Consider the following 27,500-nt stretch of genomic DNA (forward strand, 5'->3'; position numbering starts at 1 on the left):
CGTGGTATAACAGACATCTATAACCAGACAACATCCAGACAGCGTGGTATAACAGACATCTATAACCAGACAACATCCAGACAGCGTGGTATAACAGACATCAGACAACATCCAGACAGCGTGGTATAACAGACATCTATAATCAGACAACATCTAGACAGCGTGGTATAACAGACATCTATAATCAGACAACATCCAGACAGCGTGGTATAACAGACATCTATAATCAGACAACATCCAGACAGCGTGGTATAACAGACATCTATAACCAGACAACATCCAGACAGCGTGGTATAACAGACATCAGACAACATCCAGGCAGCGTGTTATAACAGACATCTATAACCAGACAACATCCAGACAGCGTGGTATAACAGACATCTATAATCAGACAACATCCAGACAGCGTGGTATAACAGACATCAGACAACATCCAGACAGCGTGGTATAACAGACATCTATAATCAGACAACATCCAGACAGCGTGGTATAACAGACATCAGACAACATCCAGGCAGCGTGGTATAACAGACATCTATAATCAGACAACATCCAGACAGCGTGGTATAACAGACATCTAAAATCAGACAACATCTAGACAGCATGGTATAACAGACATCTATAATCAGACAACATCCAGACAGCGTGGAATAACATACATCTATAATCAGACAACATCCAGACAGCGTGGGATAACAGACATCTATAATCAGACAACATCCAGACAGCGTGGTATAACAGACATCTATAATCAGACAACATCCAGACAGCGTGGTATAACGACATCTATAATCAGACAACATCCAGACAGCGTGGTATAACAGACATCTATAATCAGACAACCTCCAGACAGCGTGGTATAACAGACATCTATAATCAGACAACATCCTGACAGCGTGGTATAACAGACATCTATAATCAGACAACATCCAGACAGCGTGGTATAACATACATCACACAACATCCATACAGCGTGGTATAACAGACATCTATAATCAGACAACATCCAGACAGCGTGGTATAACAGACATCTATAATCAGACAACATCCAGACAGCGTGGTATAACAGACATCTATAATCAGACAACATCAACAGCGTGGTATAACAGACATCTATAATCCAGACAACATCCAGACAGCGTGGTATAACAGACATCTATAATCAGACAACATCCAGACAGCGTGTATAACAGACATCTATAAAGACAACATCTAGACAGCGTGGTATAAAGACATCTATAATCAACAACATCCAGACAGCGTGTAAAAAGACATCTATAATCAGACAACATAAGACAGCGTGGTATAACAGACATCTATAATCAGACAAATCCAGACAGCGTGGTATAACAGACATCTATAATCAGACAACATCCAGACAGCGTGGTATAACAGACATCTATAATCAGACAACATCCAGACAGCGTGGTATAACAGACATCTATAATCAGACAACATCTAGACAGCATGGTATAACAGACATCTATAATCAGACACATCCAGACAGCGTGGTATAACAGACATCTATAATCAGACAACATCCAGACAGCGTGGTATAACAGACATCTATAATCAGACAACATCCAGACAGCGTGGTATAACAGCACAAAATCCAGAACAGCGTGGTATAACAGACATTATATACATAGACAACATCAGACAGTCGTGGTATAACAGACATCTATAATCAGACAACATCCAGACAGCGTGGTATAACGACATCTATCAGACAACATCCAGACAGCGTGGATAACAGACATCAGACAACATCCAGGCAGCGTGGTATAACAGACATCAGACAACATCTCAGACAGCGTGGTATAACAGACATCTAATCAGACAACATCTAGACAGCGTGGTATAACAGACATCTATAATCAACAACATCCAGACAGCGTGCTATTGACAGTCGTATATGATAAACAGACATTCAGACAACATCCAGCAGCGTGTTAACAGACATCTATAACCAGACAACACCAGACAGCGTGGTATACAGACATCTTAATCAGAAACATCAGACAGCGTGGTATAACAGACATCTATAATCAGACAACATCCAGACAGCGTGGTATAACAGACATCTAATCAGACAACATCAGACAGCGTGGATAACAACATCTATAATCAGACAACATCCAGACAGCGTGGTAAACAGACTTATAATCAGACACATCCATACAGCGGTATCAGACAGACAATCCAGACAGCGTGGTATAACAGACATCTATAATCAGACAACATCTAGACAGTGTGGTATAACAGACATCTATAATCAGACAACATCTAGACAGCGTGGATAACAGACATCTATAATCAGACAACATCCAGACAGCGTGTATAACAGACATCAGCACATCCAGGCAGCGTGGTATAACAGCATCTATAACAGCAACATCCAGACAGCGTGGTATAACAGACATCTATAATCAGACAACATCAGGCAGCGTGGTATAACAGACAATCTATAATCAGACAACATCTAGACAGACGTGGTATAACAGACATCTATAATCAGACAACATCCAGACAGCGTGGTATAACAGACATCTATAACCAGACAACATCTAGACAGCGTGGTTAACAGACATCTATAATCAGAAACATCCAGACAGCGTGGTATAACAGACATTTATAATCAGACAACATCCAGACAGCGTGGTATAAAGACATCTATAAACAGACAACATCCATACAGCGTGTATAACAGACATCTATAATCAGACAACATCCGACAGCGTGGTATAACAGACATCTATAATCAGACAACATCCGACAGCGTGGTATAACAGACATCATGACAACATCCAGACAGCGTGGTATAACAGACATCTATAATCAGACAACATCCAGACAGCGTGGTATAAACAGACATCTATAATCAGACAACATCTAGACAGCTGGTATAAACAGACATCTATAATCAGACAACATCCAGACAGCGTGGTATAACATACATCACACAAAATCCATACAGCGTGGTATAACAGAACATCTAATCAGACAACATCTAGACACTGGTATAACAGACATCAGAACAACTCCAGACAGCGTGGTATAACAGACATCTATAATCAGACAACATCTAGACAGCGTGGTATAACAGACATCAGAACATCCAGACAGCGTAGTATAACAGACATCTATAACAGAAAATCTAGACAGCATGGTATAACAGACATCTATAACCAGACAACAGCCGAAGCGTGGTATAACAGACATCTATAATCAGACACATACTAGACAGGTGGTATAACAGACATCAGACAACATCCAGACAGCGTGGTATAACAGACATCTATAATCAGACAACATCCAGACAGCATGGTATAACAGACATCTATAACCAGACAACATCTAGACAGCGTGGTATAACAGACATCAGACAACATCCAGACAGCGTGGTATAACAGACATCTATAATCAGACAACATCTAGACAGCGTTGTATAACAGACATCAGACAACATCCAGACAGCGTGGTATAACAGACATCTATAATCAGACAACATCCAGACAGCGTGGTATAACAGACATCTATAATCAGGCAACATCTAGACAGCGTGGTATAACAGACATCTATAATCAGACAACATCCAAACAGCATGGTATAACAGACATCTATAATCAGACAACATCCAGACAGCGTGTATAACAGACATCTTAATCAGACAACATCTAGACAGCATGGTATAAAACAGACATCAGACAACATCCAGACAGCGTGGTATAACAGACATCTATAATCAGACAACATCCAACAGCGTGGTATAACAGACATCTATAATCAGACAACATCTAGACAGCGTGGATAACAGACATCTATAATAGACAACATCCTGACAGCGTGGTATAAACAGACATCTATAATCAGACAACACCAGACAGCGTGGTATAACAGACATCTATAATAGACAACATCCAGACAGCGTGGTATAACAGACATCTATCAATCAGACAAACATCCAGACAGCGTGTATAACAGACATCATAATCAGACAAATCCAGACAGCGTGGTATAAACATACATCTATAATCAGACAACATTAGACGGCTGGTATAACAGAGCTCTTAAATCAGACAACATCCAGACAGCGTGGTATAACAGACATCTATAATCAGACAACATCCAGACAGTACGGTTAGTATAACAGACATCTATAATCAGACAAACATCGCACAGCGTGGTATAACAGACATCTATAATCAGACAACATCCAGACAGCGTGGTATAACAGACATCTATAAACAGACAAACATCCAGACAGCGTGGTATAACAGACATACAGACAACATCCAGGGCAGCGGTGGTATAACAGACATCTATTCTATAACCAGACAACATCCAGACAGCGTGGTATAAACAGACATCTATACAGACAACATCCAGACAGCGTGAGTATAACAGACATCTATAATCAGACAACATCCAGACAGCGTGGTATAACAGACATCTATAATCAGACAATCAGACAGGTGGATAACAACATCTATAATCAGACAACATCCAGACAGCGTGGATAACAGACATCTATAATCAGACAACATCCATACAGCGTGTATAACAGACATCAGACAACATCCAGACAGCGTGGTATAACAGACATCTAAATCAGACAAACATCTAGACAGGTGGTATCACAGACATCTATAATCAGACAACATTAGACAGCGTGTATAACAGACATCTATAATCAGACAACATTCAGACAGCGTGGTATAACAAGATCAATCAGACAACATCCAGACAGCGTGGTATAACAGACATCTATAATACCAGACAACATCCAGACAGCGTGGTATAACAGACATCTATATCAGACAACAGCCAGACAGCGTGGTATAACAGACATCTATAATCAGACAAACATCTAGACAGCGTGGTATAACAGACATCTATAATCAGGACAACATCCAGACAGCGTGGTATAACAGACATCTATACAGACAACATCTAGACAGCGTGGTATAACAGACATCTATATCAGACAACATCCAGACAGCGTGGTATAACAGACATCTATAAACAGACAACATCCATACAGCGTGGGATAAACAGACATCTATAATCAGACAACATCCAGACAGCGTGGGATAACAGACATCTATAATCAGACAACATCCTGACAGCGTGGTATAACAGACATCAGACAACATCCAGACAGCGTGGTATAACAGACATCTATAATCAGACAACATCCAGACAGCGTGGTATAACAGACATCTATAACAGACACATCTAGACAGCATGGTATAACAGACATCTATAATCAGACAACATCAGGACAGCGTGGTATAGACATACTATACAGACAACATCCAACAGCGTGTATAACAGACATCTATAATCAGACAACATCAGACCGTGGTATAACAGCATCAATCAGACAACATCCAGACAGGTGGTATAACAGAACATCTATAATCAGACAACATTAGACAGCGTGTATAAAGACATCGACAACATCCAGACAGCGTGTATAACAGACATCTATAATCAGACAACATCATAGACAGCTGGTATAACAGACATCTATAACAAGACAAACACCAGACAGCGTGGTATAACAGACATTATAATCAGACAACATCTAGACAGCGTGGTAACTATAACAGAATCAGACACAGCATCCAGACAGCGTGGTATAACAGAATCTTAATCAGACAACATCAGACAGCGTGGTATAAACAGACATCTATAATCAGACAACATCTAGACAGCGTGGTATAACAGACATCAGACAACATCCAGACAGCGTGGTATAACAGACATCTATAATCAGACAACATCCAGACAGCGTGTATAACAGAAACATCAGACAAACATCATCAGACAGCGTGTATAACAGACATCTATAATCAGACAACATCCAGACAGCGTGGTATAACAGAAATCCTATAATCAGACAAACATCTAGACAGCGTGGTATAACAGACATCTATAATCAGACAACATCCAGCAGCGTGGTGATAACAGACATCTATAATCAGACAAACAATCCAGACAGCGTGGTATAACAGACATCTATAATCAGACAACATCCAGACAGCGTGGTATAACAGCATAAGACAACATCCAGACAGCGTGGTATAACAGACATCTATAATCAGACAACATCCAGACAGCGTGGTATAACCAGACATCTATAATCAGACAACATCAGACAGCGGTGGTATAACAGAACATATCAGACAACATCCAGACAGCGTGTATAACAGACATCTATAATCAGACAACATCCAGACAGCGTGGTATAACAGACATCTATAATCAGACAACATCTAGACAGCGTGGTATAACAGAAATCACAATCAGACAAATCAGACAGGCGTGGTATAACAGACATCTATAATCAGACAACATCCAGACAGCGTGGTATAACAGACATCTATATCAGACAACATCCAACAGCGTGGTATAACAGACATCTATAATCAGACAACATCCAGACAGCGTGGTATAACAGACATCTATAATCAGACAACATCTAGACAGCGTGTATAACAGACATCTATAATCAGACAACATCCAGACAGCGTGGTATAACAGACATCTAAATCAGACAACATCCAGACAGCGTGGTATAACAGACATCTATAACAGACAATCATCCAGACAGCGTGGTATAACAGACATCTATAATCAGCAAATCCAGACAGCGTTGGTATAACAGACATCTATAATCAGACAAACCAGACAGCGTGGTATAACAGACATCTAATAATCAGACAACATCACAGACAGCGTTGTATAACAGACATCTATAATCAGACAACATCCTAGACAGCGTGGTATAACAGACATCTATAATCAGACAACATCCAGACAGCGTGGTATAACATACATCATCAACAACATCCATACAGCGTGGTATAACAGACATCTATAATCAGACAACATCCAAACAGCGTGGTATAACAGACATCTATAATCAGACAACATCCAGACAGCGTGGTATAACAGACATCTAATCAGACAAAATCCAGACAGCGTGGTATAACAGACATCTATAATCAGACAACACTCCAGACAGCGTGGTATAACAGACATCTATAATCAGACAACATCTAGACAGGCGTGGTATAACAGACATTATATAATCAGACAACACCAGACAGCGTGGTATAACAGACATCTATAATCAGACAACATCCAGACAGCGTGGTATAACAGACATCATATCAGACAACATCCAGACAGCGTGGATAACAGACATCTTAACCAGACAACATCCTACAGCGTGGTATAACAGACATCAAGACAACATCCAGACAGCGTGGTTATAACAGACATCTATAATCAGACAACATCTAGACAGTGTGGTATAACAGACATCTAATAACAAACATCCAGAGCGTGGTATACAGACATCTAATCAGACAACACCAGACAGCGTGGTATAACAGATCAATCAGACAACATCAGGACAGCGTGGTATAACAGACATCTATACAGACAACATCCAGACAGCGTGGTATAACAGACATCTAAATCAGACAACATCCAGACAGCGTGGTATAACAGACATCATAATCAGACAACATCTAGACAGCGTGGTATAACAGACATCTATAATCAGACAACATCCAGACAGCGTGTATAACAGACATCTATAATCAGACAACATCCAGACAGGTTGTATAACAGACATCATAATCAGACAACATCCAGACAGCGTGGTATAAACAGAACATCTATAAACAGACAACATCAGACAGCGTGGTATAACAGACATCTATAATCAGACAACATCAGACAGCGTGGTATAACAGACATCTATAATCAGAACATCTGACAGCGTGGAGTATAACAGACATCAGACAACATCCAGAAAGCGTGGTATAACAGACATAGATAATCAGACAACATCCAGACAGCGTGGTATAACAGACATCTATAATCAGACAACATCCTAGACAGCGTGGTATAACAGACATCAATAATCAGACAACATCCAGGACAGCGTGTGGTATAAAGACATACTATAATCACAACATCCATACAGCGTGGTTATAACGGACATCTATAATCAGACAACATCCAGACAGCGTGGTATAACAGACATCAGACAACATCAGACAGCGTGGTATAACAGACATCTATAATCAGACAACATCTAGACAGGTGGTTATAAACAGACATCAGACACATCAGACAGCGTGGTATAACAGAACTAAAATCAGACAACATCAGACAGCGTGGTATAACAGACATCTATAACCAACAACATCCAGACAGCGTGGTATAACAGAAACTATCACTAAATCAGACAACACAGACAGCGTGTATAACAGACATTATAATCAGACAAACATCCAGACAGCATGGTATAACAGACATCTATAATCAGACAACATCCTAGACAGCGTGGTATAAACAGACTATAATCAGACAACATCCAGACAGAGTGGTATAACAGACATCTATAATCAGACAACATCAGACAGCGTGGTATAACAGACATCTAATCAGACAACATCCAGACAGCGTGGTATAACAGACATCTAATCAGACAACATCCAGACAGCGTGTTATAACAGACATCTATAATCAGACAACATCTAGACAGCGTGGTATAACAGACATCTATAATCAGACAACATCCGACGCGTGGTTATAACAGGACATCTATAATCAGACAACATCCAGACAGCGGGTATAAACAGACATCTATAATCAGACAACAATCTAGACAGCTGGTATAACAGACATAAAGACAACATCCAGACAGGTGGTAAACAGAATCTAATCAGACAACATCCAGACAGCGTGGTATAAACAGACATCTATAATCAGAAAAAATCTAGACAGCGTGGTATAACAGACATCTATAATCAGACAACCATCCAGACAGCGTTGGTATAAACAGACATCTATAATCAGACAACATCCAGACAGCGTGTATAAACAGACATCTATAATCAGACAACATCCAGACAGCGTGGTATAACAGAATCTATAATAGACACATCAGCGAGTAACAGACATCTTAACAGACAACATCCAGACAGCGTGGTATAACAGACATCAGACAACATCTAGACAGCGTGGTATAACAGACATCTTAATCAGACAACATCAGACAGCGTGGTATAACAGACACTATATAATCAGACAACATCTAGACAGCGTGGTATAACAGACATCTATAATCAGACAACATCTCAGACAGCGTGGTAAACAGACATCAATAATCAGACAAAACATCCAGACAGCGTGGTATAACAGACATCTATAATCAGACAACATCCAGACAGCGTGGTATAACAGACATCTATAATCAGACAACATCCAGACAGCGTGGTATAACAGACATCTATAATCAGACAACATCCAGACAGTGGTATAACAGACATCTATAATCAGACAACATCCAGACAGCGTGTATAACAGACATCTAAATCAGACACAACACTCCAGACAGCGTGGTATAACAGACATCTATAATCAGACAACATCCAGACAGCGTGGTATAACAGACATCTATAATCAGGACAACATCCAGACAGCGTGTGTATAACAGACATCTATAATCAGACAACATCCAGACAGCGTGGTATAACAGACATCTATAACACACGACAACATCCAGACAAGCGTGGTTATAACAGAAATCTATAATCAGACAACATAGACAGCGTGGTATAACAACATCTATAATCAGACAACATCAGACAGCGTGGTATAACAGACATCAGACAACACATCCAGACAGCGTGGTATAACAGACATCTATAATCAGGACAACATCCAGACAGCGTGGTATAACAGACATCTATAATCAGACAACATCAGACAGGTGGTATAACAGACATCTTAAAATCAGAACAACATCCAGACAAGTGGTGTATAACAGACATCTATAATCAGACAACATCCAGACAGCGTGGTATAACAGACATCTAAAATCAGACAACATCTAGACAGCGTGGTATAACAGAAACAGACATCTATATCAGACAACATCCAGACAGCGTGGTATAACAGACATCTATAATCAGACCAACATCCAGACAGCGTGGTATAACAGACATCTATAATCAGACAACATCCAGACAGCGTGTATAACAGAACACTATAATCAGACAACATCTAGACAGCGTGGTTATAACAGACACTATAATCAGACAACATCCAGACAGCGTGGTATAAACAGACATCTATAATCAGACAACATCCAGACAGCGTGTATAACAGACATCTAAATCAGACAACAACCAGACAGGTGGTATAACAGACATCTATATCAGAAACATCCAGACAGCTGGTATAACAGACATCTATAATCAGACAACATCACAGACAGCGTGGTATAACAGACATCTATAATCAGACAACATCCTAGACAGCGTGGTATAACAGACATCTATAATCAGACAAACACCCAGACAGCGTGGTATAACAGACATCTATAATCAGACAACATCTGTGACAGCGTGGTATAAAGACATCTATAATCAGAAACATCCAGACAGCGTGGTATAAAGACATCTATAATCAGACAACATCCAGACAGCGTGGTGGTATAACAGACATCTATATCAGACAACATCCAGACAGCGTGGTATAACAGACTATCTTATAACAGACAACATCCAGACAGCGTGGTATAACAGACATCAGACAACAACATCCAGGACAGCGTGGTATAAACAGACATCTATAATCAGACAACATCCAGACAGGCGTGGTATAACAGACATCTATAATCAGACAACATCTAGACAGCGTGTATAACAGACATCTATAATAGACAACATCCGACAGCGTGGTATAACAGACATCTATAATCAGACAACATCCAGACAGCGTGTATAACAGATCAAATCAGACAACATCCAGACAGCGTGGTATAACAGACATCTATAATCAGACAACATCCAGACAGCGTGGTATAACAGACATCTATAATCAGACAACATCTAGACAGCGTGGTATAACAGACATCTATAATCAGACAACATACACAGGCAGCGTGGTATGACAGTATACATCACACAACATCAGACAGCGTGGTATAACAGACATCATAATCAGACAACATCAGACAGCGTGGTATAACAGACATCAGACAACATCACAGCGTGTATAAACAGACATCTATAATCAGACAACATCAGACAGCGTGGTATAACAGACTAAAATCAGACAACATCCAGACAGCGTGTTATAACAGACATCTATAAATCAACAACATCAGACAGCGTGGTATAACAGACATCTATAATCCAGACAACATCCAGACAGCGTGTATAACAGACACTCTATAATCAACAACATCCAGACAGCGTGGTATAACAGTCTATAATCAGACAACATCAGACAGCGTGGTATAACAGAACATATAAATCAGACAACATCCAGCAGCGTGGTTAACAGACATCTATAACAGACAACATCCTAGACAGAGTGGTATAAACAGACATCAAAAGACAACATCCAGACAGCGTGGTATAACAGACATCTATAATCAGACAACATCCAGACAGCGTGGTATAACAGACATCTATAATCAGACAAACATCCAGACAGCGTGGTATAAACAGACATCTAAAATCAGACAACATCCAGACAGCGTGGTTATAACAGACATCTATATCAGACAACATCCAGGACAGCGTGGTATAACAGATTAAAATCAGACAACATCCAGACAGTGTGTATAACAGACATCTATAACAGACAACATCCAGACAGCGTGTGTTAACAGACATCAGAACCAACATCCAGACAGCGTGGTATAACAGACATCTATAATCAGACAACATCTAGACAGCGTGGTATAACAGACATCTATAATCAGCACAACATCCAGACAGCGTGCGTATAACAGACATCTATAATCAGACAACATCCAGACAGCGTGGTAAACAGACATCTATAATCAGACAACATCCAGGACAGCGTGGTATAACAGACATCTATAACAGACAAACATCCAGACAGCGTGTGGTATAACAGACATCTAAATCAGACAACATCCTAGACAGCGTGGTATAACAGACATCTAAATCAGACAACATCCAGAACAGCGTGGTATAACAGACATCTAAATCAGAAACATCTAGACAGCTGGTATAACAGACATCTAATCAGACAACATCCAGACAGCGTGGTATAACAGACATCTATAATCAGACAAACATCCAGACAGCGTGGTATAAACAGACATCTATAGAGAAACATCCAGACAGCGTGTATAACAGACATCTAAAATCGACAACATCCCAGGGACAAGGCCGGGTATAACAGACATCTATAATTCAGACACATCCGACAGCGTGTATAACAGACATCTATAATCAGACAACATCCAGACAGCGTGGTATAACAGACAATCTATATCAGACAACATCCATCAGGTGGTATAAACAGACATCTATAATCAAGACAACATCCAGACAGCGTGGTATAACAGGACATCTAATAGACAACATCCAGACAGCGTGGTATAACAGACATCTATAACAGACAACATCCAGAACAGCGTGGTATAACAGACACTAAATCAGACAACATCCAGACAGCGTGGTATAACAGAATCTAAATCAGAAAACATCCAGACAGCGTGGTATAACAGACATCTAAAATAGACAACATCAGACAGCGTGGGTATAACAGACATCTATAATCAGACAACATCCAGACAGCGTGGTATAACAGACATCTAAATCAGACAACATTAGACAGCGTGGTATAACAGACATCTATAATCAGACAACATCCAGACAGCGTGGTATAACAGACATCTAAATCAGACAACATCCAGACAGGTGGTATAACAGACATACAGACAAACATCCAGGACAGCGTGGTATACAGACATCTATAACCATCCAACAGCGTTTTAAAACAATCTAGACAACATCCAGACAGTGTGGTATAACAGACATCTATAATCAGACAACATCCAGACAGCGTGGTATAACAGACATCTAAATCAGACAACATCAGACAGTCGTGGTATAACAGACATCTATAATCAGAAACATCCAGACAGCGTGGTATAACAGACATCTATAATCAGACAACATCCAGACAGCGTGGTATAACAGGACATCTATAATCAGACAACTATCAGACAGCGTGGTATAACAGACATCTAAATCAGACAACATCCAGACAGCGTGGTATACCAGACATCTATAATCAGACAACACCAGACAGCGTGGTATAACAGACATCTATAATCAGACAACATGCATTTAGGACAGCGTGGTATAACAGACATCAGACAACATCCAGACAGCGTGGTATAAACAGGACTATCTATAATCAGACAACATCCAGACAGCGTGGTAAAACAGACATCTATAATCAGACAAACATCCAGACAGCGTGGTATAACAGACATCTATAATCAGACCAACATCCAGACAGCGTGGTATAACAGACATCTATAATCAGACAACATCCAGACAGCGTGGTATAAAAGACATCTAAATCAGACAACATCTAGACAGGTGGTATAACAGACATCATATAATCAGACAACATCCAGACAGCGTGGTATAACAGACATCAGACAAAAATCCAGACAGCGTGGTATAACAGACATCTATAATCAGACAACATCCAGACAGCAGTGGTATAACAGACATCTAATCAGACAACATCCAGACAGCGTGGTATAACAGACATCTATAATCAGACAACATCAGACAGCGTGGTTATAACAGACATCTAAATCAGACAAATTCCAGACAGCGTGGTATAACAGACATCTTATAACAGACACATATCATCAGACAGCGTGGTCTATAACAGAAATCTATAATCAGACAACATCTAGACAGGTGGTAAACAGACATCTATAATAGACAACATCCAGACAGCGTGGTATAACAGACATCTAAATCAGACACATCCAGACAGCGTGGTATAAACACTTACATCCAGACAACATCCATAGACAGGTGGTATAACAGACATCTATAATCAGACAACATCCAGACAGTTGTATAAAGACATCTATAATCAGACAACATCAGACAGCGTGGTATAACAGACATCTATAATCAGACAACATCCAGACAGCAGTGTATAACAGACATCTATAACAGACAACATCAGACAGCGTGGTATAACCAGAACATACGATAATCAGAACAACATCCAGACAGACGTGGTATAACAGACTCAATCAGACAACATCCAGACAGCGTGGTATAACAGACATCATAATCAGAACAACATCCAGACAGCGTGTTGGTATAACAGACACAATCAGACAACATCCAGACAGCGTGGTATAACAGACATCTAATCAGACAACATCCAGACAGCGTGGATTATAACAGACAATCTATAATCAGACAACATCCAGACAGCGGGTATAACAGACATCTAAAATCAGAACAACATCAGACAGCGTGGTATAACAGACATCTATAATCAGACAAACCGACAGCTGGTATAACAGACATCTATAATCAAGACAAATCCATACAGCGTGGTATAACAGCACTATTATCAGACAACATCCAGACAGCGTGGATAACAGACATCTATAATCAGATCAACATCCAGACAGCGTGTTATAACAGACACTTAAGACAACATCTCAGACAGCGTGGTATAACAGACAATCAGACAACATACCAGACAGGTGGTATAACAGACATCTAAATCAGCCGACAGCGTGGTATAACAGACATCTAAAATCAGACAACATCCAGACAGCGTGTTATAACAGGACATCTATAATCAGACAACATCCAGCAGCGTGGTATAACAGACATACTAAAATCACGACAACATCACAGACAGCGTGTATAACAGATCGAAACAGACAGTGGCTAGCATCAAATCAGACAACATCCAGGACAGGTGGATAACAGACATCTATAATCAGACAACATCCAGACAGCGTGGTATAAATCAGAAACATCGTATGACATCAGACAACATCCAGACAGCGTGGTATAACAGACATCTATAATCAGTACAACACAGACAGCGTGGTATAACAGACATCTATAATCAGACAACATCTAGACAGCGTGGTATAACAGACATCTATAATCAGACAACATCCAGACAGCGTGGTATAACAGAATCTATATCAGACAACATCCAGACAGGTGGTATAACAGACATCTATAATCAGACAAATCACAGGACACAGCGCGGTTATAACAGACATCTAAATCAGACAACATCAGACAGCGTGTATAAAAGACATCTAAACATCAGACAACATCCAGACAGCGTGGATAACAGACATCTAAAATCAGACAACATCCAGACAGCGTGTGTATAACAGCATCTAAATCACACACATCCGACAGCGTGGCTATAAAAAAAACCCCCCCAAAAGACATCTAAATAGACAACATCAGACAGTGTTGTATAACAGACATCTATAATCAGACCAACATCCAGACAGCGTGGTATAACAGACATTTCTAAAATCAGACAACATCCAGACAGCGTGGTATAACAGGACATCTATAATGACAGACAACATCAGACAGCGTGGTATAACAGACATCTAAAGCAGACAACATCCAGACAGCGTGGTATAACAGAAATCTATAACAGACAACATCCAGACAGCCGTGGTATAACAGACACTATAATCAGGACAACATCCAGACAGCGTGGTATAACAGAGATAATCAGACAACATCCAGACAGCGTGGTATAACAGACATAATCAGACAACATCTAGACAGCGTGGTATAACACACATCTATAATCAGACAACATCCAGACAGGGTGGTATAAACAGACATCTATAATCAGACAACATATAGACAGCGTGTATAACAGGACATCTAAAAATCAGACACAGACAACATCTAGACAGCGTGGTATACAGACATCTAAATCAGACAACATCCAGACAGCGTGGTATAACAGACATCTATAATCAGACAACATCAGACAGCGTGGTTATAACAGCGCTAAATCAGACACATCCAGACAGCGTGGTATAACAGACATCTATATCAGACAACATCAAGACAGCGTGGTATACAGACTCTATAATCAGACAACATCCAGACAGCGTGGTATAACAGACATCTAAAATCAGAAAATCAGGACAGCTGTTGGTATATACAGATACATCTATAATCAGACAACATCCAGACAGCGTGGTATAACAGACATCTATAATCAGACAAACATCCAGACAGCGTGGTATAACAGACATCATAATCAGACAACATCCAGACAGCGTGGTATAACAAGACATCATAATCAGACACATCCAGACAGCGTGGTATAACAGACATCTATAACAGACAACATCTAGACAGCGTGGTATAAACAGACATCTATAATCAGACAATCCAGACACGTGGTATAACACACAGTTAATCAAGACAACAATCTAGACAGCGATGGTATAAAATACATCTATAATCAGAAAACATCCGACAGCGTGGTATAACAGACATCTATAATCAGACAACATCTAGACAGCATGGTATAACAGACATCTATAATCAGACAACATCCAGACAGCGTGGTATAACAGACATCTAAAATCAGACAACATCCAGACAGCGTGGTATAACAGACATCTATAATCAGACAACATCCAGACAGCGTGGTATAACAGACATCTATAATCAGGACAACATCCAGACAGCGTGGTATAACAGACATCTATAATCAGACAACATCCATACAGTGTGGTATAACAGACATCTATAACAAGACAACATCCAGACAGCGTGGTATAACAGACATCTATAATCAGACAACATCTAGACAGCGTGGTATAACAGACATCTATAATCAGACAACATCCAGACAGCGTGGTATAACAGACATCAGACAATATCAGACAGCGTGGTATAACAGACATCTATAATCAGACAACATCCAGACAGCGTGGTATAACAGACATCTAAAATCAGACAACATCTAGACAGCGTGGTATAATAGACATCTATAATCAGACAACATCCAGACAGCGTGGTATAACAGACATCTAAAATCAGACAACATCTAGACAGCGTGGTATAACAGACATCTATAATCAGACAACATCCAGACAGCGTGGTATAAACAGACACCTATAATCAGACAACATCTAGACAGCGTGGTATAACAGACATCTATAATCAGACAACATCCAGACAGCGTGGTATAACAGACATCTATAATCAGACAACATCCAGACAGTGTGGTATAACAGACAGCTATAATCAGACAACATCTAGACAGCGTGGTATAACAGACATCTATAATCAGACAACATCCAGACAGCGTGGTATAACAGACATCTATAATCAGACAACATCCAGACAGCGTGGTATAACAGACATCTATAATCAGACAACATCCAGACAGCGTGGTATAACAGACATCTATAATCAGACAACATCTAGACAGCGTGGTATAACAGACATCTATAATCAGACAACATCCAGACAGCGTGGTATAACAGACATCTATAATCAGACAACACCTAGACAGCGTGGTATAACAGACATCTATAATCAGACAACATCTAGACAGCGTGGTATAACAGACATCAGACAACATCCATACAGTGTGGTATAACAGACATCTATAACAAGACAACATCCAGACAGCGTGGTATAACAGACATCTATAATCAGACAACATCTAGACAGCGTGGTATAACAGACATCTATAATCAGACAACATCCAGACAGCGTGGTATAACAGACATCAGACAACATCCAGACAGCGTGGTATAACAGACATCTATAATCAGACAACATCCAGACAGCGTGGTATAACAGACATCTAAATCAGACAACATCTAGACAGCGTGGTATAATAGACATCTATAATCAGACAACATCCAGACAGCGTGGTATAACAGACATCTAAAATCAGACAACATCTAGACAGCGTGGTATAACAGACATCTATAATCAGACAACATCCAGACAGCGTGGTATAACAGACATCTATAATCAGACAACATCTAGACAGCGTGGTATAACAGACATCTATAATCAGACAACATCCAGACAGCGTGGTATAACAGACATCTATAATCAGACAACATCCAGACAGCGTGGTATAACAGACATCTATAATCAGACAACATCCAGACAGCGTGGTATAACAGACATCTATAATCAGACAACATCCAGACAGCGTGGTATAACAGACATCTATAATCAGACAACATCTAGACAGCGTGGTATAACAGACATCTATAATCAGACAACATCCAGACAGCGTGGTATAACAGACATCTATAATCAGACAACACCTAGACAGCGTGGTATAACAGACATCTATAATCAGACAACATCTAGACAGCGTGGTATAACAGACATCAGACAACATCCAGACAGCGTGGTATAACAGACATCTATAATCAGACAACATCCAGACAGCGAGGTATAACAGACATCTATAATCAGACAACATCCAGACAGCGTGGTATAACAGACATCTATAATCAGACAACATCCATACAGTGTGGTATAACAGACATCTATAACAAGACAACATCCAGACAGCGTGGTATAACAGACATCTATAATCAGACAACATCTAGACAGCGTGGTATAACAGACATCTATAATCAGACAACATCCAGACAGCGTGGTATAACAGACATCAGACAACATCCAGACAGCGTGGTATAACAGACATCTATAATCAGACAACATCCAGACAGCGTGGTATAACAGACATCTAAAATCAGACAACATCTAGACAGCGTGGTATAATAGACATCTATAATCAGACAACATCCAGACAGCGTGGTATAACAGACATCTAAAATCAGACAACATCTAGACAGCGTGGTATAACAGACATCTATAATCAGACAACATCCAGACAGCGTGGTATAACAGACATCTATAATCAGACAACATCTAGACAGCGTGGTATAACAGACATCTATAATCAGACAACATCCAGACAGCGTGGTATAACAGACATCTATAATCAGACAACATCCAGACAGTGTGGTATAACAGACATCTATAATCAGACGACATCTAGACAGCGTGGTATAACAGACATCTATAATCAGACAACATCCAGACAGCGTGGTATAACTGACATCTATAATCAGACAACATCCAGACAGCGTGGTATAACAGACATCTATAATCAGACAACATCCAGACAGCGTGGTATAACAGACATCTATAATCAGACAACATCTAGACAGCGTGGTATAACAGACATCTATAATCAGACAACATCCAGACAGCGTGGTATAACAGACATCTATAATCAGACAACACCTAGACAGCGTGGTATAACAGACATCTATAATCAGACAACATCTAGACAGCGTGGTATAACAGACATCAGACAACATCCAGACAGCGTGGTATAACAGACATCTATAATCAGACAACATCCAGACAGCGTGGTATAACAGACATCTATAATCAGACAACATCCAGACAGCGTGGTATAACAGACATCTAAAATCAGACAACATCCAGACAGCGTGGTATAACAGACATCTATAATCAGACAACATCCAGACAGCATGGTATAACAGACATCTATTATCAGACAACATCCATACAGCGTGGTATAACAGACATCTAAAATCAGACAACATCTAGACAGCGTGTTATAACAGACATCTAAAATCAGACAGCGTGGTATAACAGACATCAGACAACATCCAGACAGCGTGTTATAACAGACATCTAAAATCAGACAGCGTGGTATAACAGACATCTAAAATCAGACAACATCCAGACAGCGTGTTATAACAGACATCTATAATCAGACAACATCCAGGCAGCGTGGTATAACAGACATCTAAAATCAGACAACATCCAGACAGCGTGGTATAACAGACATCAGACAACATCCAGACAGCGTGGTATAACAGACATCTATAATCAGACAACATCCAGACAGCGTGGTATAACAGACATCTAAAATCAGACAACATCCAGACAGCGTGGTATAACAGACATCTATAATCAGACAACATCCAGACAGCGTGGTATAACAGACATCTATAATCAGACAACATCCAGACAGCGTGGTATAACAGACATCTATAATCAGACAACATCTAGACAGCGTGGTATAACAGACATTTATAATCAGACAACATCCAGACAGCGTGGTATAACAGACATCTATAATCAGACAACATCCAGGCAGCGTGGTATAACAGACATCTATAATCAGACAACATCCAGACAGCGTGGTATAACAGACATCTAAAATCAGACAACATCTAGACAGCGTGGTATAACAGACATCTAAAATCAGACAACATCCAGACAGCGCGGTATAACAGACATCTAAAATCAGACAACATCTAGACAGCGTGGTATAACAGACATCTGAAATCACACAACATCCAGACAGCGTGGTATAACAGACATCTAAAATCAGACAACATCCAGACAGTGTGGTATAACAGACATCTATAATCAGACAACATCTAGACAGCGTGGTATAACAGACATCTAAAATCAGACAACATCCAGACAGCGTGGTATAACAGACATCTATAATCAGACAACATCCAGACAGCGTGGTATAACAGACATCTATAATCAGACAACATCCAGACAGCGTGGTATAACAGACATCTATAATCAGACAACATCCATACACCGTGGTATAACAGACATCTATAATCAGACAACATCCATACAGCGTGGTATAACAGACATCAGACAACATCCAGACAGCGTGGTATAACAGACATCAGACAACATCTAGACAGCGTGGTATAACAGACATCTATAATCAGACAACATCCAGACAGCGTGGTATAACAGACATCTATAATCAGACAACATCTAGACAGCGTGGTATAACAGACATCTAAAATCAGACAACATCTAGACAGCGTGGTATAACAGACATCTAAAATCAGACAACATCCATACAGCGTGGTATAACAGACATCTAAAATCAGACAACATCCAGACAGCGTGGTATAACAGACATCTAAAATCAGACAACATCCAGACAGCGTGGTATAACAGACATCTATAATCAGACAACATCCAGACAGCGTGGTATAACAGACGTCTATAATCAGACAACATCCAGGCAGCGTGGTATGACAGACATCTAAAATCAGACAATATCCATACAGCGTGGTATTACAGACATCTATAATCAGACAACATCCATACAGCGTGGTATAACAGACATCTAAAATCAGACAACATCCAGACAGCGTGGTATAACAGACATCTATAATCAGACAACATCCAGACAGCGTGGTATAACAGACATCTATAATCAGACAACATCCAGGCAGCGTGGTATGACAGACATCTAAAATCAGACAACATCCATACAGCGTGGTATAACAGACATCTATAATCAGACAACATCCATACAGCGTGGTATAACAGACATCTAAAATCAGACAACATCCAGACAGCGTGGTATAACAGACATCTAAAATCAGACAACATCCAGACAGCGTGGTATAACAGACATCTATAATCAGACAACATCCAGACAGCGTGGTATAACAGACATCTATAATCAGACAACATCCAGACAGCGTGGTATAACAGACATCTAAAACCACACAACATCCAGACAGCGTGTTATAACAGACATCAGACAACATCCAGACAGTGTGGTATAACAGACATCTATAATCAGACAACATCCAGACAGCGTGGTATAACAGACATCAGACAACATCCAGACAGAATGGTATAACAGACATCTATAACCAGACAACATCCAGACAGCGTGGTATAACAGACATCTATAATCAGACAACATCCAGACAGTGTGGTATAACAGACATCTATAATCAGACAACATCCAGACAGCGTGGTATAACAGACATCTAAAATCAGACAACATCTAGACAGTGTGGTATAACAGACATCAGACAACATCCAGACAGCGTGGTATAACAGACATCTATAGTCAGACAACATCCAGACAGCGTGGTATAACAGACATCAGACAACATCCAGACAGCGTGGTATAACAGACATCAGACAACATCCAGACAGAATGGTATAACAGACATCTATAATCAGACAACATCCAGACAGCGTGGTATAACAGACATCTATAATCAGACAACATCCAGGCAGCGTGGTATGACAGACATCTAAAATCAGACAACATCCATACAGCGTGGTATAACAGACATCTATAATCAGACAACATCCATACAGCGTGGTATAACAGACATCTAAAATCAGACAACATCCAGACAGCGTGGTATAACTGACATCTATAATCAGACAACATCCAGACAGCGTGGTATAACAGACATCTATAATCAGACAACATCCAGACAGCGTGGTATAACAGACATCTATAATCAGACAACATCCAGGCAGCATGGTATAACAGATATCTATAATCAGACAACATCCAGACAGCGTGGTATAACAGACATCAGACAACATCCAGACAGCGTGGTATAACAGACATCAGACAACATCCAGACAGCGTGGTATAACAGACATCTATAATCAGACAACATCCAGACAGCGTGGTATAACAGACATCTATAATCAGACAACATCTAGACAGCGTGGTATAACAGACATCTATAATCAGACAACATCCAGACAGCGTGGTATAACAGACATCTAAAATCACACAACATCCAGACAGCGTGTTATAACAGACATCAGACAACATCCAGACAGTGTGGTATAACAGACATCTATAATCAGACAACATCCAGACAGCGTGGTATAACAGACATCAGACAACATCCAGACAGAATGGTATAACAGACATCTATAACCAGACAACATCCAGACAGCGTGGTATAACAGACATCTAAAATCAGACAACATCTAGACAGTGTGGTATAACAGACATCAGACAACATCCAGACAGCGTGGTATAACAGACATCTATAGTCAGACAACATCCAGACAGCGTGGTATAACAGACATCAGACAACATCCAGACAGCGTGGTATAACAGACATCAGACAACATCCAGACAGAATGGTATAACAGACATCTATAATCAGACAACATCCAGACAGCGTGGTATAACAGACATCAGACAACATCCAGACAGAGTGTTATAACAGACATCTATAATCAGACAACATCCAGGCAGCGTGGTATAACAGACATCTAAAATCAGACAACATCCAGACAGCGTGGTATAACAGACATCAGACAACATCCAGACAGCGTGGGATAACAGACATCTATAATCAGACAACATCCAGGCAGCGTGGTATAACAGACATCTATAATCAGACAACATCCAGACAGCGTGGTATAACAGACATCTATAATCAGACAACATCCAGACAGCGTGGTATAACAGACATCTATAATCAGACAACATCCAGACAGCGTGGTATAACAGACATCTAAAATCAGACAACATCTAGACAGCGTGGTATAACAGACATCTATAACCAGACAACATCCAGACAGTGTGGTATAACAGACATCTATAATCAGACAACATCCAGACAGCGTGGTATAACAGACATCAGACAACATCCAGACAGCGTGGTATAACAGACATCAGACAACATCCAGACAGCGTGGTATAACAGACATCTATAATCAGACAACATCCAGACAGCGTGGTATAACAGACATCTATAATCAGACAACATCCAGACAGCGTGGTATAACAGACATCTATAATCAGACAACATCCAGACAGCGTGGTATAACAGACATCTATAATCAGACAACATCCAGACAGCGTGGTATAACAGACATCAGACAACATCCAGACAGCGTGGTATAACAGACATCTATAATCAGACAACATCCAGACAGCGTGGTATAACAGACATCTATAATCAGACAACATCTAGACAGCGTGGTATAACAGACATCTATAATCAGACAACATCCAGACAGCGTGGTATAACAGACATCTAAAATCACACAACATCCAGACAGCGTGTTATAACAGACATCAGACAACATCCAGACAGTGTGGTATAACAGACATCTATAATCAGACAACATCCAGACAGCGTGGTATAACAGACATCAGACAACATCCAGACAGAATGGTATAACAGACATCTATAACCAGACAACATCCAGACAGCGTGGTATAACAGACATCTAAAATCAGACAACATCTAGACAGTGTGGTATAACAGACATCAGACAACATCCAGACAGCGTGGTATAACAGACATCTATAGTCAGACAACATCCAGACAGCGTGGTATAACAGACATCAGACAACATCCAGACAGCGTGGTATAACAGACATCAGACAACATCCAGACAGAATGGTATAACAGACATCTATAATCAGACAACATCCAGACAGCGTGGTATAACAGACATCAGACAACATCCAGACAGAGTGTTATAACAGACATCTATAATCAGACAACATCCAGGCAGCGTGGTATAACAGACATCTAAAATCAGACAACATCCAGACAGCGTGGTATAACAGACATCAGACAACATCCAGACAGCGTGGGATAACAGACATCTATAATCAGACAACATCCAGGCAGCGTGGTATAACAGACATCTATAATCAGACAACATCCAGACAGCGTGGTATAACAGACATCTATAATCAGACAACATCCAGACAGCGTGGTATAACAGACATCTATAATCAGACAACATCCAGACAGCGTGGTATAACAGACATCTAAAATCAGACAACATCTAGACAGCGTGGTATAACAGACATCTATAACCAGACAACATCCAGACAGTGTGGTATAACAGACATCTATAATCAGACAACATCCAGACAGCGTGGTATAACAGACATCAGACAACATCCAGACAGCGTGGTATAACAGACATCAGACAACATCCAGACAGCGTGGTATAACAGACATCTATAATCAGACAACATCCAGACAGCGTGGTATAACAGACATCTATAATCAGACAACATCCAGACAGCGTGGTATAACAGACATCTATAATCAGACAACATCCAGACAGCGTGGTATAACAGACATCTATAATCAGACAACATCCAGACAGCGTGGTATAACAGACATCTATAATCAGACAACATCCAGACAGTGTGGTATAACAGACATCTAAAATCAGACAACATCTAGACAGCGTGGTATAACAGACATCAGACAACATCCAGACAGCGTGGTATAACAGACATCTATAATCAGACAACATCTAGACAGCGTGGTATAACAGACATCAGACAACATCCAGACAGCGTGGTATAACAGACATCTATAATCAGACAACATCCAGACAGCGTGGTATAACAGACATCTATAATCAGACAACATCTAGACAGCGTGGTATAACAGACATCTATAATCAGACAACATCCAGACAGCGTGGTATAACAGACATCTATAATCAGACAACATCTAGACAGCGTGGTATAACAGACATCTATAATCAGACAACATCTAGACAGCGTGGTATAACAGACATCTATAATCAGACAACATCCAGACAGCGTGGTATAACAGACATCTAAAATCAGACAACATCCAGACAGCGTGGTATAACAGACATCTAAAATCAGACAACATCCAGACAGCGTGGTATAACAGACATCTAAAATCAGACAACATCCAGACAGCGTGGTATAACAGACATCAGACAACATCTAGACAGCGTGGTATAATGATAGGCTCAACACTGATCTCAACACTGTGAAACTGATGCGTCAAAATGTAAGCTTAGTGATCATAATGTAAGTCTAGTGACAGCTCAATGTTGTATTTAGGATATGTACTTTACTTTATTATATGCATTATTACAGGTCTTAGACATTTTCTACTCAGTTTTCACTGTCTATCATAAAAAATAAAAAACATTTCAGAAGTTGAATTGAAAATGAACCAACCCATTTCACCACTTTCTTCAACAGGGTACTTATTGAAGCTGAGATGTTTATACATTTAACCTGAGGCATCTCCATCACCTCTCTATACCATAGGGGTGTCCACCCCCTTCACACCACCACCACGTTGTTTCACAACATCCACATTCCCCTCATTCCTCCACATATGTTGGTACAGTCCACCAACCAAAGTTCTAATTGTAACATCTTGACCACCTGACCTGTCAGGTGATGGATACATAGACTAGAACTGATGTACTGGTCTGGTCCTTACAGACACCCTTCTGTCAGTATGACATATTAGATGTTGGTCATAAAACATGTGTTGACTAAGGGAATTCTAAATCATCAAACATTCACAGTGTATTCTCTTTCAGTCTACTCTCAGTTTACAGTCTATTCTCTTTCAGTTTACAGTCTATTCTCTTTCAGTTTACAGTCTATTCTCTTTCAGTTTACAATCTATTCTCTTTCAGTTTACAGTCTATTCTCTTTCAGTTTACAGTCTATTCTCTTTCAGTTTACAATCTATTCTCTTTCAGTTTACAGTCTATTCTCTTTCAGTTTACTCTCAGTTTACAGTCTATTCTCTTTCAGTTTACTCTCAGTTTACAGTCTATTCTCTTTCAGTTTACAGTCTATTCTCTTTCAGTTTACAGTCTATTCTCTTTCAGTTTACAGTCTATTCTCTTTCAGTTTACAGTCTATTCTCTTTCAGTTTACTCTCAGTTTACAGTCTATTCTCTTTCAGTTTACTCTCATTTTACAGTCTATTCTCTTTCAGTTTACAGTCTATTCTCTTTCAGTTTACAGTCTATTCTCTTTCAGTTTACAGTCTATTCTCTTTCAGTTTACAGTCTATTCTCTTTCAGTTTACAGTCTATTCTCTTTCAGTTTACAGTCTATTCTCTTTCAGTTTACCACAATGTGTCAGAGAATGAAGTGTGGAGCAAAAAGGACACGTTTCCAATTCAACCACCAAGCTCAGGTAGGTTTATAAAGATCAATCTAACAGTGACTTTTACCCTACTGTAGCCCATTCTTCAATCAAAACAGTTCCAACACAAACCTTGTTGTAAACAGGATGTCTCAGTGGCTGAACTCAAGAACTCACGATGTATCCTGTCTATCAGAAAACTGTAGCACTCATGTCAATTGTCAAAGGTTAAACAGATTAGATACTAAAGTCCAATATTCACCTGTATTGGCCATTGTTGGTGATTTGTATCCCCCCCGTTTTAAGTCATCATCTGTCCAGATGTTGTGTTATTTTGACAATCTAATAGATTTTATATGAGTATTTTATATGTGTTTTCTCTTTCCCTCCTCCTGGTGAACGTTCCCCGTCAGTCCGTCCCTGACCCGACAAGTACATATATTAAAAAAATACACCAAAAAATAGGCGGGTCCCCATGGAATTTAAACACACACACGTAACTTGTTGTGATTTTCTATTTTATTTTAAAACAACATGAATTCAATCATAATACATACAGAAACAAATTACACAAACTATAGTCAAAATGCAGTTTTCAAGTATTTCAAATAAAGTTATTTCCCCCCCCCCAAAAAAAAGTTATTCAAAGGAGGGGATATGATGGTACTTTGTCGCCACTAGGTGGAGAGATAGACCAATCAAAAAAACAAATATAACACAGCCAGGCCTACATAACGTTTCAGATAGGGTTTAGCTGTGTCCAAGCACCTGCCCCTTCGCCCTCCCCCTCGCCAAGTGCTCTTTTGGGTGGTATATATATATACGCTACTGG

At 40.0% G+C, this 27,500-nt stretch overlaps 1 protein-coding gene across 4 annotated transcripts in view; it reads right to left on the bottom strand.

The window, feature by feature from the left end:
• The window catches only part of LOC120026813 (extensin-3-like), a 44,841-nt gene extending 17,746 nt beyond the window's left edge, over positions 1-27,095 (bottom strand). For all 4 annotated transcript variants that reach the window (XR_005473238.1, XM_038971529.1, XM_038971528.1 and 1 more), the window contains exon 1: positions 26,931-27,095. Coding sequence is in view for 3 of the 4 variants with exons in the window: in XM_038971529.1 (XP_038827457.1) it covers positions 26,931-26,943 (13 nt within the window). In the remaining variant the exon portion in view is untranslated. The remainder of the gene's footprint in view (positions 1-26,930) is intronic.
• Positions 27,096-27,500: the final 405 nt, after the last annotated feature.

This window comes from Salvelinus namaycush, chromosome 32 (assembly GCF_016432855.1).
Source record: "Salvelinus namaycush isolate Seneca chromosome 32, SaNama_1.0, whole genome shotgun sequence".
NCBI lineage: Eukaryota > Metazoa > Chordata > Actinopteri > Salmoniformes > Salmonidae > Salvelinus > Salvelinus namaycush.